This window comes from Cyprinus carpio, chromosome B17 (genome assembly GCF_018340385.1).
Source record: "Cyprinus carpio isolate SPL01 chromosome B17, ASM1834038v1, whole genome shotgun sequence".
Classification (NCBI taxonomy): Eukaryota; Metazoa; Chordata; class Actinopteri; order Cypriniformes; family Cyprinidae; genus Cyprinus; species Cyprinus carpio.
Window position 1 is genome coordinate 19036196 of NC_056613.1, and position 15027 is coordinate 19051222.

Genomic DNA, 15027 nt, shown 5'->3' on the forward strand with positions numbered 1-15027 from the left:
ATTTATTAAGTAAAAAATTAGCAGTCGTACAGCCACATACAGATTAGCGGAGAATGTTACTTCTGCTTTAAATGGCTTGCAACCGAATAGACAATAATTTAATTGTCACTTCCTGTTTTATTTGCTGTGTGACTTATAAGACGATCAGATGTCTGCTCATTTGCACAAGTGTTTGTCTGCTTTGATGTTCTGTACAAATAAATCTTGGTGTCCATTGCACAAGTACTTCTGTTTCTGGGTCTCTTTCTGTTTCTTTCACCAGCATTTCTGATGGAAAGTCCTATTACACCTGATCCATGCAGAGATTTCAACTGTGTACTTGAGTGCGTGTGTCTATATACAGCAAACTGCACGAAACTGATCAGTGACCCTCCCTCTGCGCAGATGGACCCGGGTTCACAGTAACATCCGAGGAGTGAGGACAATGGTTATATTATTCGTGAACCGTGTTTGGCTGCAATTAATTCTGTAATAAAAAGAACACAAGAAAAGACGGAGCTTGATCGGGCCACACGCCTTAATTGATTTCTTCTGTTTCTCTAGCTGTTGCCTGCTGTGCTAGGGCCCTGGGAGAAGGCCAGCTGGGTCCCTGCCGAGAGCGAGGAAGATCGAGAGAATCCCGAAACCTTCTACTGCTTGTTAGAGGCTTCTAGTCCTGTGTATAGATAGACTGCAGCAAATTAACATTACAGGCTACAACTTCACATCCTCACATGATAACAGCTTCAGCAAACTGAGATTCATTTGATTGCTTCAGTTTGAAGTCAGGACCCCAAAAACACACATATTTATGAATAAACACGTAGGCGCACACACAAATTCAGCAGTACGGACTTGCTTTGTTGTGAGTCTCCACTGAGGGTAAGTTGAAGCCTGCCATTGGCTGAGGCCGGTCACGTGATTGCAGATTACAGCCCGAGGCAGAGCTCAGTTTGTAAGGTTTTCATATGGTGTAAATCAGCTGCTCACCACAGCATTCCACTCAGCCTTCACTAACAACAACTACCAAACATGATGAGGTGCCTTACCATGCCGTGCCAAAACCAGCGCTCACGAGATCCTACTCACCTTCCCCAAAATCTTCTCCAACAAAATGACATTATTAACATCTTGTCACGTGTCAGGCCTCGTCTAAATATTCGAGAGGATTTATAGTCACATATGTGTTGCTAATCAATTCACAATCATGTATATATTTACTTGCTTATATTCATGGGTCCCACTCCTTTGGGCCTGATGAGTGGGTTATATGATATATCACGGTTGTCCCCTAAAGACGGTCCTGTTTATTCATGACCTATTTTTGAACGTCACATATATACCAGTTTGAGTTCATATTTTTTGAACAGAGAATTGAACGGAATAATTTGAGATCTGGTTAAATTTTGTTAGCAAAATGTATTTATTTGATACATCAGACATGGACAAATGACATTTTAAATAAATTACAGATTCATTTTTTAGTATTACTAAACATTTATGTCAATGATGTAGTTTTCAGTGTTAAAGTTTTAAAAAAATTCAATAATTAAAATGAATTTCAGTGATACTTCGGAAACCAATCCTAAATATCTGAAATGACAGTCGTCTATTTATTTCTGACTGAATATATTAACATTTGGTTAAATAAATTGAAAGATAGGAATAGGAATCTTATTTGATTTTTAGATAATTATCTGAATTATTAGATTAAATAATTATTTTACAATTTGTTCCTTTTTTTAAAGCATAACTGCATTAATCAATTAGGCACAAAGTGATATTTATCTTTTTATGTATATTTTTTATTTCAGAATGTGTAATGTATGTAATATCAATCCTTTGATTTTTTTTAATTAAACACACACACACACACTGAATTTACAAAAATGATGATGAATGATAAAAATGAATGGAGGCCAATTATGAATACATTTTGCTATTTTGCTTAAGATTAATTAAAGCCTGGTTTATTATTCATACAATACTTTTTTCTGCATCAGTAGTGCTATAGAGGTCTCATAATTTTAGTGTCTCTTGCTGGTTTAAGTGTATATTGCTCACGTTTTCACATGTTGACTCATTCAATGCGTACAAATGCTGGAATGTGCCACCCACGACTTCTCAAAAGCAGTGTTTCACATTTCCCTCAGACCAAACTTAGAAGAGGCTAAATCTTTGTAGTTGTGTATGCAGGGAAAGTATAATTATAAACTGGCTTTCGAAACTTTGAGCGTATTCCAAGGCTAGAGAACAAATAAATAAAACAGGATTTGGACTTAGTGACTGTCAACCAGTGTTTAGACTACTTGCTCAGAACTTAAACAGACTTAGAAACTACCACATTTCTTTATTATGAACCAGAAGACACTTCAGGCTGAAAGACAGCTTTTGTATAATCTTTAGGTAGTCTTTAAAAACCTTGACCTTTCCATTAGGCTTTTCACACTTATTAACAAATGAACCCAGAGTCGCTTCAAGCCTTGGCTAATGTAATCCTATAGGTATGTATCACATTGAAAGTGGTTGCTACAAATGTTAATGAAATGTTATCCAGGGTTAAAGTGGCCTCAACCTAGGATTAATAAAATATAACTCACAGTTAAGCTTAAAGTGAAAAGCCTAATGACGGTGTGAGATAATAAATATTCTTTGTAAAGTGAGTTGTTCAGGTGGAATAAGACTGATGAGAAGACCAGCATAAATTTCCACTCTCATCCAAGCTAGTTTATTCTGGGTGTTCCTGGCTTGGTGTAAGTCTAGCTGGTTGACCAAAGAAGTCTCGCTAGTCAAAATAGTTAAGGGACCTACTGGAGAATAGCATTCAAAACCAATCGGCAACCAACTGATTTTCTCAACAATGAATCCATTATTTATGCCACAATCCCTATAGCTGTGTATAAAATCACTGTCTGAACAGGTACTGTATTGTTTCGTGACCGTTAAAAATGTATGCATGGATGTAAGCCTATGAATGAAATCCATACTACATTTCTGGCCTCAAGGGATACTAAAGAATCCATCAGATATGCACTTCTCCACCTAAGCATTGGTCATCCAGTTACTTTTTTATGCCAAAAATGATTTGGATATTAAGTAAATATCATGTTCCATGGAGTTACTTTGTAAATTTCCTACCGTGAATATATCAAAACTTAATTTTTGATTAGTAATATGCATTGCTAATGACTTCTTTTGGACAACTTTAAAGGCAATTTTCTCACTATTAAAATTTTTTTGCACCCTCAGGTTTCAGATTTTTAAATATATCTGCCAAATATTGTCCTATCAAACCATACACAAACGTGGAAAGCTTATTTATTCAGATTTCTTTCAGATGATGTATAAACCCTTATGGTGTTGTGGTTCAGGGTCAAATTCTATTTCATGAATCGTACACTGAGGAGGGAAGAACTCATTTGAAAAAGCAAAGCAAATTAATGCAAAGCATAGCACAAACACAAAAACAAAATAATCTAAACAAAAAAACAAATCTCAGCACCTGAATAGTACTTAGACACAGGCTCTTTGGGCTCGTGACGCAACATTGTAGTTGCAACTTTTCACATTTTCTTCTAGATATCCAGACAAATGTCTTTCCTTGTTCTGTTATAATAGTTTAGGATATATCTCTGTTTCAAACTCAGTCCGAGAGCAACAGTTGTTTATTTGTTTCATTTCGCCTCTAGTGGGTCCAAAGTAGTACAGCAATGCGATGGTTCGGTCATTTGAAGTAGGCGGGGAAACGCGAGTGATGCTGCCCATGCAGACCCCTTCCCCTCCCTCCGGCGCTCTCTCCAGCCCCGTGGCCCGAGTCTCTGGATCCCGCTTTGTTGGGAAGGTGTTCCTAAACACGCGGGTGGTTCTAAACGCGATCGCTCACACCGCCCCGTAGAACGCGGCTGCAGAAAAATATGTGCACTGTCTCTTTAAGATCCCTCCACTGGTCCGCGTCGTATTGATCAATCCACCATTTTCCAGCGCGCAGCACTCAGCGGCGGCGGCGGCGGAGAGAGAAAGCCCTACCTGGAGACGCCAGGCAGGACCGGGGCAGTCATGGCAGCCAACATGTACCGGGTCGGAGGTAAGAGATCACGCTTGGTAAAAAAAAATGTCGTACCCTTTTTTGTGTGTCGCTCTTTTTCATGCTTTTTCGCAATAAGGCTTAGCAGTTTTAGGTCTGTCCTTCCTCTTTTATTTTTTAAAGTACTGTAGGACTAGAGAGTGAGGATGATGATGGTGATAGCGAACAGCGAGATGAAGATTAACAATCTCGTTTCGGGACCCCGAGAATGTTTTTACTACTAACTGGCGCAACAATTATTGCCGTTAGCATGATGTAGCGCGTGCGAGTGTCATTGTGTTAACGTAGTAACGAGCGGGTAACTCCGAAATCTGCACAGAAGAGACGCGTTCGAGCTTTTAAAGTTGAAGTTTGGGCAGCACGCCTCAGTTAAGACACCCTGACGGCTCGGAAACACTCTGTTTGGACTGGATAGGACTGTACGGGGTCAAGTCTTTGTCTTGCAGTTTACTTTTTATAGATATTGGATGTAATGGATGGAGGGAGAAAGTTTTGGCATAGAGGTCAAGCCAGTAGATTGAGTCCAGTGGTCATGGAGAAGCTTCAGTGTATGAAAGAATAAAAATATAGAATGCGTTGTGGCAGAGAATGAACTTAATTGAGATTGTATATTCGCAAATTGGTCTATTTTCATAAAGAAAGAAGATGCAGTAATGTACTGCTGTTATTATAAATATGGGTCACATTTAAAAGGGGTTCACAATTATCTGTAATTACCTGAATTATCTATTATTGCTGAAGCTAAGGTACCAAGGCTATTTAAAGGAACAGTTCACCCAAAAAACAAAAAACAAAACAAAGTTGTGCCATTTACTCACCCTCATGATGTTTCAAACCTGTATGACTTTCTTTCTTCCACGGAACACAAAAGGAGATTTTAGGCAGAATGACAGGCTCAGTCACCATTCACTTCCCTTGCTTTTTCCATACAGTGAAAATGAATGGTGACTGAAGTGGTCTTTCTGCCTCCTTTTGTGTTCTGCAGAAGAAAGTAAGTCATAACAGGTTTGAAACATTACGAGGGTGAGTAAATGATGCCAGAAGTTTCATTTTTGGGTTATCTGTCCCTTCCAGTGATTGCATTTGGCTCAGGAACTGATTCCCTGTTGGTATCAATTATCCATTAGGATCCCGGATATGCTGATTTAGTGAGAATGAATGTGTGCTTACAGTGTCCAATGTGTAATTATTGGTATAATGAGAGTATTTGGCTTCGGAAGTTTACTATTGACGCAGGGGAGCTGATGAACTTGGTCTAACCTGAAGAAAAGCTGATCTTTGATCAGGAGCGATTTGAGTGAATTAACAGTAATTCTGCTTCACAGATCTGCTCAGCAGCCCAGGTGTCCTTAAATGATTATTTTCTCTGTAGATATTTAAGTTTTTAAACATTTTTCTCCTGTAGCCTATGAAATGTATACAGTTTTAAAATGTTTTGTCTTTACGGAGTATTGGGAATGTTTACTATATTTGTGAAAGTGCAGTATACCAGTATGCAGTATCCATCTCGCAATGCGATGCACTTGACTTAACTTTTCATTTGTAGTGTTACAAATGAACTTGAGTAATATCTACCAACATTTTTACCATCTTTTAAAGGAGTTTACCCTAAAATGAAAATTCTGTCATTATCTGCTCATCCTCATGTTGCTCCACACAAAGAATTTTGTGGAAGATGAAGATGATTCTCATAAATTTTGTCCATCCATTGAAAGTCCATGCAACCAAAATTTTAATGCGTCAAATAGTTTCATAAAAACATTGTAAAAGTAATCCATATGAATTAAGAAGTTTAATCAAATCCTTCTGAAGATTTATATAAAAACATTTATCAGTGCATATACACACATTACATCGACTCTTCGAAACATGAAAGCTCAGTCATTTTTGCTTGTAACACAAGAACTAACCTCATTTAGAATAACATGAGAATGAGTAAATGATTATTAATTTATTTATTATTAATTTTCCGGGTTAACTAGGCCTAACCCTTTAGAATGTTATTGTCTTTTTCAGGTTTTAATTTAGACATAATTAAACATGGTAATGTGACAACAGTGTATCATACCATGGATTGAAATAGTTAGCGTTAAATAATGCATACAAAAAAAATAATACTGTATTGGGCCTGTACTACTCAGTATGCAGTGCACTATATTCTAAACAGGCCGCTGTTCTGGCTGGATATCCTTTACAGAGATGAATCACGGGATTGTGAATGTTCGTTCAGGACTTTAAAATCATTGCGTAAATATCTGTTACTCTGTTAAATGCTCCTCCCTGTGTTTGCAACATCTTTGGCTGCTGAGGCTGAAAATGGCCCCAGGCGCTCCATCCAGCAGAGAGTCTCCAAGGGCCTCCATACCTCTGGCTACTGCATCACCTGATACATATCGACATCTCCTGCGCGCTCTCTCCATTTCTCTTTTTCTCTCATTGCTCCAGCGTGGACCAAAAGAAGCACATTGACCAACCTCGGATTGGAACAAAGCCAGTTTTGCACTATTTTACACCTCCATGTTCAGACCTCTGCTGTGCACCCTACACTTAGCGCAGCCGTACTAATAGCTGATTGCTGAAATGCGCCATGACTATCATTTGGATCTCGTTAAAGCAGCCCAGACACCTTCCTGCGTTGAAGCGTTCAGAATTCTCCTGATACCTCCAATACAATCATCGTTTTCCTTTGAGTGGATTTTGGGGTATTGAATTTGGAAGCAGAGCAAAGCCTTAGCGTTCTTTTCCTCCTTTGTCCTCTCTCACACTTGATGGAGAAGGTAGTCGGCCTGAATTCTCTCTCATTGAGCTAACGGCTTTTCTCTGGCTCTCTTTTCTTCTCCCAGAAGGGAGGCTTCTCCTAGACTCCAGCGTAGAATAAATGTGCCAAGAAAATCAGAGGGAAAAAAATTCAAAACAGACCACCATGAACAGCCACAGAGACTATGGAAATGGGCTGAATCACATTGCAATTTGGTAGCGTTGAACTTGGGATGGGCCAGGTTTGAGAGGGGCAACATGAATGAGAAACGTGAGCCAATGGGCAGGACACAGTTAGCAGATATATACGGTATTTGGGAAGATTTGCCAGGTGTTCGCTATCTCTAATATGTGTCCGATCCATGCGGGTGTTCGCCTGTGGTTGGTCATGGGAGTACTTGATGTATGATGCCACAAAGCGAGTGAATTTCAGATTTTCCTGAAGTCGAAGCCTATTACGAGGTGTAGTTTGAAAATGCATTTGTTCCCCATCTACCCTGGGGAAAATGTGGTTGCTTTGAATCTAGAAGCTTCTGTAAATCACTGGCCGGCAATATCTGCCTGCAGAACTTTCAGTAAGGGTCAGTGGTATGATGCTCATTTTCTATGAATCCATTCAAAATACTTGAAAAATGTGTGAAAAAGATGTGATTTGACTACCCAAAATGGTACTGAATTTTTATTTTAATTGTTAAGAAATTCTAATTGATGATATTTGTAAAAAAAAAAAAAAAAAAAAAAAAAAAAACTTTTTTACTTTGAAAATTATTATTATTTTTCTTTTTATTAAATTGTTTGTTCACATGTATTCATCAAGGTGTTAGTACATTTTTAGAATTATTATTATATAAACTTTTCTTGAAAAATTGTGTAATATATCAAATATATGAAACCAACATGATTTCAAAGAGTATAAGATATGGTACATTTTACTATTCCTTTATTGTGGCCGTATATGTGTCATTGACCCATAAAGCTTGAAAGATTTTAGTAAAATTATATGTGCTCATCATCCAAAAGTTCTACTCATAACTGGTGCTAATTGTTAATTTGTGAATGTGTATTGATAATCAATTCTACAGAATTTCGCCATGGCGCAAGATACAGAAAAAATTTTCCAGGTTCTTCCCGGGCCTGTTCATTCAGTGATCCGAGTGAAAACAGGACAACCGGAATTTTAGTTCTGTAGTATTTAAATGCAGGTAATGATGTCATTACAGAAAGTGCAAGTTGTCTTTGCCGAGCAAAGCGTCAGTCCAGGCTGCACTGAGCACTGCAGAGTCCTGAAGCACCTCCCTAGGAGCAGTTATCTCTCTAGTACAGTTGTGTGATTGACAGTTAAAACAGCAACATTATCATTTATTCAATAGTTCTTCAGCTGGCAGAGACTTTTTAATGAGATGAGTGGAATGGTGTTGTTTTTGAGAAAATGCTCGGAGGATTAGCTAACTAACCAGTTTCTGCAAATCAATTAAATTCAAGTTTATTTGTATAGCGCTTTTCACGATACAAATAGGTGCAAAGCAGCTTTACAGAAAATTACGTTTCTACAGTATATTTAGTAGCAGCTTATCAGTGGTGACGATGTCAGTTAATGTACATACGGCAGAAATGTGCGGAAAAATCAATTTAAGACATAATCAAACAGACAATGCAACACCAATTATTATATGTTGCAATCAAACTTGGAGCAAAATTTGGTAGTTCTGTGTGTTGTTTCAGAGTTGGCATCATCTGAGGTCCTCTGAGGGGTTGGCATCATCTCTTCTCAGGTGTTCTGGATTCAAAACAGAAACAAATAGAGACATAATTAGTGTAGCTGCTGTTCCAACCAAGCAAAATATATTTGTTGAACCCAAGCTAAAGAATAATAATGCACATTTGATCAGATATAACTACAGTACAAGATTTTGAGATGCATTATTTGAATGCTTGGCCAAAGAGATGTGTCTTTAATTTAGATTTAAACAGAGAGAGTGTGTCTGAACCCGAACATTATCAGGAAAGCTTTTCCAGAGTTTGGGAGCCAAATGCGAAAAAGCTCTACCTCCTTTAGTGGACTTGCTATTCTAGGTACTACCAAAAGTCCAGCGTTTTGTGACCTTAGGGAGCGTGATTGATTGTAGCGAGGTAGAAGACTAGTTAGGTACTCAGAAGCTAAACCATTTAGGGCCTTATAAGTAAGTAATAGTATTTTGTAACTGATACGGAACTTAATAGGTTGTAAAATTGGGGTAATATGATCATATTTTCTTGACCTGTTTCGTAGCTTGGCAGTGTTTCTAAGATGGAAGAATGCTGTTTTTGTAACATGGGAAATATGATTTTCAAAAGACAAGCAAACATCCATTACTTTTGCGGTAGCTTTATTTAAAGTGTTTAAATCGTATTGATTTTTCAAAATTGATTTGACCCTCGATCTATTAGCACTAAAAATGCCTGCAAGCAGTTGCTGCCTTCTTAGCAAACTAATTCTGGAGTTTTCATTTATTGCTCATGATGGTTTTTTGCCCTGACAGCATTTGCACCTGTGTCTTACTTTATGAACCTGCGAAGCTCAATACCACGTCATTTCTGTCCTAATGACTCTGATGACCAATGATACATTTTAGGTGTCTATTTTTATCATGTTGCACTGGGATGTTTCACCAGTGGTGAAATCTAATTGGTTCAAATCTTGCCAGTCAAAATTGATCCCATTTGTTTTCTACTGCACAATCCTGGTCATGCTGTTTCAAAGAAATACAATATTGCTTTGCTTTTGAAATAACTGTCCTTCTTGGCTGTCGTCAGTTTTTGGGATATTGGTTATTGTTAACCAATTAGCTATTTTGGCATTGCTTTATTCTACAGTTGTACAGTTTAAAATCCTGCCAAACGTTAATGCAGTGATTTAATCTCTGCTAATATAATAAGATGATATCAGTATTGGCCAAAATGATGAATTTAGTAAATAAGCTTTTAGACTCTATACTGAACCATTGGGATTCTTGACGTGCTCTCACATGTGAACTTGACCTTCAGCATGTTCCAGTGGAAAAAAAAAAAACCTCCTCAAAAGTTGATGCCGGTTGTATTTGATGCTTATTCATGGCTTCATTGTGGAATGGAAGATCAGGTTTTACAATCCAATCAATTACCATGAATAAAATAAGGTATCAAAATCAAGTAGTCTATTTTATTTCTGAATATCCCTTTTAAATGACAGTGAATGGTAGTAAATGCCGTTTGATGTAGGCATTACTCATCAAATATGCTGTAATTTTTGTCGCTTCATGCAGCTTTTTTGCTTTCAGTGTGGACAGAAAACGGGTTGCTACTGAATACTTCTCACATTGTGGACGTTGTGTCGGGATCTTTGTGTACATTATATGTAGGTGGGACAATTACAAACCCTGCAATTTAATGCACAAAGCCTTGTTCTCTTTCCTTTAGAATGGTCTGGTCTAAACAACCACAGAGACGTATAAACACAAACATCACTGCAGAAATCAGGAGTCCAGGAGCCAGTGCTCAACCAGGGGACATTTGAACATTTCTCAAAATTTGTTCAAAAAAATTTATTTTCCAAAAAGTTGCTTGGTTACTTGAAAGACCAGTCCAAAAAAAAAAAAAAAAAAAAAATCCTAGCAAAAATCTAGTATAGCCTACATGTTTGTAAAGGTTGGGCTATTTTTTACTTTACATAATATCTTAACACCTCTTTTGGGGTGGGAAGCTCAAGAAAACAGGCCAGAATGACCAAATATGGTCTGTCCTTTCCTAGCTTCCAGTGTAGCTCACAAGATGCTTCTTAGAACATTCTCAAATGATGCTGGACAACACGATCACCATGTTTTACACATAAGCCTGGATGTTGCTTTCATGCAACTTCAGTGCTGAAATGATTTAAAGGATTCACTTCCGGAATTAAAAAAAATCTTGATCATTTTCTTACCCTCATGTCACCCAAGACCATAAAATCTACTTTATAGGGCCCAAAAAGAAATTAAGGTTTTTGTGGAAAACCTTACAGGATTTTTCTCCATTTAGTGGACTTCAATGGAGATCAATGGGTAGAAGGTCCAAACTGCACCCTGCGCAATCCCAGCTTAGGAATAGAGGTTTTATTTAGTGAAACAGTCTTTCATTAAAAAAAAAAACATTTTATATTCTTTTTAACGACAAATGCTCATCTTGTGCTAGCTCTGCGACTTGTGACTTCATGTATTACGCAATAACGTTGGAAAGGTCAAGCATGTTTAGTTCTCTGTGTACTTCGGTACAAAGGTAGGGTAGGACAAAAAAAAAAACACAATTGAATTTTCTCCTCCAATTTCAAAATTGTCTGACATCATTGTTTTACCGTTTTTGTAAAGGAAATTTGTCACTTCCACCTGTGCCATGCGTGACTTTTAAAATGTGACTGTCATGCGTGAAGTCAGGGATGTTGAGTTAGTGCAAGATGACCATTTGTGGTTAATGTATATAAAGTGTAAATTTTGCTAGATAAGACCCTTATTCCTCGGCTGGGTTCATGTAGAGCCATTTGAAGCTGCATTGAAACTGACTGCAATTTGGACCTTCAACCCGTTAAAGTCCACTATATGGAGAAAAATCATGGAATGTTTTCCTCAAAAACCTTAATTTCTTTACCACTGAAGAAAGAAAGATGTGAACATCTTGAATGACATGGGGGTGAGTAAATTATCAGAATTTTCTGTCTGAAAGTGAACGAATCCTTTAATCTTAGAATTTATAAATAAAAAGCAATATGTGTAAAATGTATATACTGTTCAAATGTTTGGGGTTAGTAAGACTTAAATAGGAAATAAATAAGGAAATAAATGAATACTATCATTTAGCAAGGACACATTAAATTAATCAAAAGTGCAGGGATTAAAGTTCTCTGTCACTATGGTGGATTTCTGTTGACTACATTGCAGAGAGATCAGTGCATATGAGAGTCAGAAATGAACAGGGGCTTAGGGCAAAAATGCCACCAGAATGAACATGATTTCTCCTGATTTCTGAACTAAGTTATCTTTTGCACTAGTATTGTCAAAACACACAAGGTTTACCATATAGACTCAGCTGGTTATATCTAAAATGAAAGTAAACTGTTGAGGGTCCCAAACCTGTATTAATTTTTTTCTGTTGTGCTGAACACAAAAGAAGATATTTTGAAGAATGTGGGTAACCAAACAGTTGCTTGTCCACATCAAATTTGACACTAGGAAAAAAATACTACGGATCAGCAACTTTTTGGTTTTCCACGTTCCTCAAAATAGCATTTGTTTAGCAGAAGAAAGAAACTCATTCAGGTTTAAAACAACTTTTGAGTGAGTAAATGATGGAATAAAAATAAAACACTATGACAGAATTGACAGACAGATGACAGAATTTTTATTTTTGGGTGAACTATTCCTTTAACGTTAATCACTCACAACAAAAATCACTCACTATTCTTGACTGAAGAACTTTAATACAGTTGCTTTAGGAATCAGTCTATATAGTGTTTTATTTTTATATTTGTTCATTTAATTGCTAAATACACATATTGTACCTGAAATGAAAGCACTGTTTGTTTTGTTTGTATATTATGTGTAGTTGCAATGTGTATCTTTGTTCTTATTTTTTTTTTTAAATAACAAAGATAAAATAATGACAAAGATTTTTTTTTATCATCGCCCACTTTGGCCTAAATATCTGCCATTCTCTTTATTTTTTTATATATATATATTTTTGTTACCTTGAAAGGCTTTGACTTTATAATAGGGAAATTAGTTGCTCAGACAACTTGCAAAATAGAAAAACCAACATGACAAAGAATCATGATAAAATCACACGATATGATATTTTTTCCCATATCGCCCACCCCAATCATATGGTTAAAAACCAGCAGGTTTAGGTGTCCTGTGCATCCTGGCCCACCGCTGTTTTTTTCTAGGTGGAAAGACAAGCAGTGGTTCTGTATTGTTGGAGAAGGTGTTGTATAACCCGAATCCCTGAGCCGGAGGCAGAGAGCAAGAATAACCTAAGAGCTGCACTAATGCTCTGTGTATGTGTTTGGTGCATAAGCTTGAATTAACTGGTATTGCCATAGTAACGGATGTCTCGTGGGTCCCGGTCTGATTGTCCTAAGACAGGGATTGAATGGCCTCTGTGCACTCCGAGGACTTGTGCAGGCTGGGGTCTCTGGGCCACGGAGACCTCTTCCTCTGAGTCCAACTCGGGGCTGCCCACACTTCCTGAAGTCCAGCGTGGTTTCTTTGATTCAGTGAGGTCGACAAGTTTATGTGAATATTTTTTTTTTAATGAAAATATATTACTTTTTTTAAGAGTGTTCATCCATTCAAAGAATTTTTTGGCTTGTTTGTTGTATCTCTCGCTCTTTGTCTGTCTCTCTTCACTCAACTTACTCTGGCCTGGTAAGACTCCCAGCACTTAACTCTCTCTCTCATTCTCTTTCTGTCTTGTCTTTCTTTCACCCTCAGTCTGAGTAAGGCTCGGCAACATGCACGGATTGGATCACAGGAAATTTGACTGCACTGTGATGTCACAGGCTGTGTCGCGTGCTGATTGGTGGGGGGATGGGGCACAGCAATCGCTGTGGGCACAGGCAGCCAGAGATGGCAGGAGGGTTGGCAGAAGCTGTGAGAGACAGCGGTGGTGATGCCTCCAAGTCTTCTGCAAGCTTCTCTTCCAGGTTCTGTGTGTGGTTCTGACTCCATGTCGGGTTTTGCCCCGGACCGTGAGGCCTCTGGTAGAACTTGTACTCATTAAATAAGCAGCAAAGAGGTGTGGTCCTAGTCTTACGCATACACACCGATAGATATAGTCAGGCACACATGGCTGAATGAATCTCAGATGGAGTGGAAGATTCAGGACTGTGAATGTCAGGGGTTCCCAAACTTTTGTGGTCGTCGACCACTTTTTTTTATGTCCCAAAGTTCTTGAAATCTCAACACCCCAGTTACATCACCAAATTAAGCTGTACACTGGATCTTGCAGACAGCAAATGACTGTTGCAAAAATAACAATGCATTTTTACTCTTGTAAGACTAAACTATTGCCGGATACCACAAAATATGATGATTCCTTTTGAGATATCTCTACCTTAAATAAAAAGCAAATATGTTTGTTTGTTTCTTTATTTCTTTATATCTGTAAAGTCGAATAAAATAGTGGTAGTAATCGTGAGAGTAAAGCGGTGTGTTCGCTTGGACTTGAAGATCGATCAGTGTATGACAGTAAAGTACGGCGAGAGAAAGCATAAGGAGATGTCTGCTCTCTTATAGCTCTCACAGTACTTTGATGACACGCACCGATCTGTCTAATCAGCGCTGCTTCAAGTCGAACACATCCAAGCAGTCTTCAGAGGAAGCATCAAGTTGGCACGCTATAGTGTTGCCAAGTCCGCGGTTTGGGGAACCCCTCCATAAAACGTGTATTTTACCACCTGGAATACCGGTGAAACCCCTCGAAATGCGATTGGGCTAGTTTTGAGTAGCAGTTGGGTGTTTTTATTTTTTATTTTTTTGTGATATCCTGGCAACCCTGGCACAGTACACATGGAAATGTTTGAAAGCGTATATAATATGAACGTACTTCAAAAGGGCACATTAAAATTACTCAAGCAGTAATAGTGTTACGGTGCATTTCATTACTAAAGACTTCGACCTTGAAATAATATATAGAATAAGGTAATATATATTCTTATTTATTTAGTTAGTCTTTCTAAAGCAGTGGTTTCGCAAAGTGTGGGGCACGCGGGCCGTCAGCAGAAAAAGAAAATAAATAAAACAGTAAACAGCCAAAGGACGTGACTTAGAATGGGAGATGGATCAGCTTGTGAAAGGGAAGAGAAAAGCCATAGATGATGTTGCACAGACCCAGGCAGATGCTGGTCATTCAAGAGCTAAATGCAAAATATAACGAGGCATATCTTGCTCTTGGCTTCACTCACTGTGTCTGTACCAGATGCTACAGTTGTAGTGTGTACTGTTTAGACACAGTGTTTAATGTCATTGTTGAGGAGGAAAGCCTGTGTGTGTCCTATGCCTTAGCAGACAGCATGAAACCCACAATAATTAAATAAATAACAGAGAGAATAACAACAGTTAGTATGCTATTTTTCAATGTTTCCAGTGATGCAGGTGTTTTTTCCCTGTAGCTTTTTTAAATTAAAAAAACATTAATTTTTCATAATGTTTAGTGAAATTATT

At 37.9% G+C, this 15027-nt stretch overlaps 1 protein-coding gene across 1 annotated transcript in view; it reads left to right on the forward strand.

The window, feature by feature from the left end:
- Window positions 1-3747: 3747 nt before the first annotated feature.
- LOC109107098 (metastasis-associated protein MTA1-like) overlaps window positions 3748-15027 on the forward strand; it is a 49884-nt gene continuing 38604 nt past the window's right edge. The window contains exon 1 of the mRNA XM_042742668.1: window positions 3748-4063. Coding sequence (XP_042598602.1) covers window positions 4036-4063 — 28 coding nt within the window. The 5' untranslated portion in view covers window positions 3748-4035. The remainder of the gene's footprint in view (window positions 4064-15027) is intronic.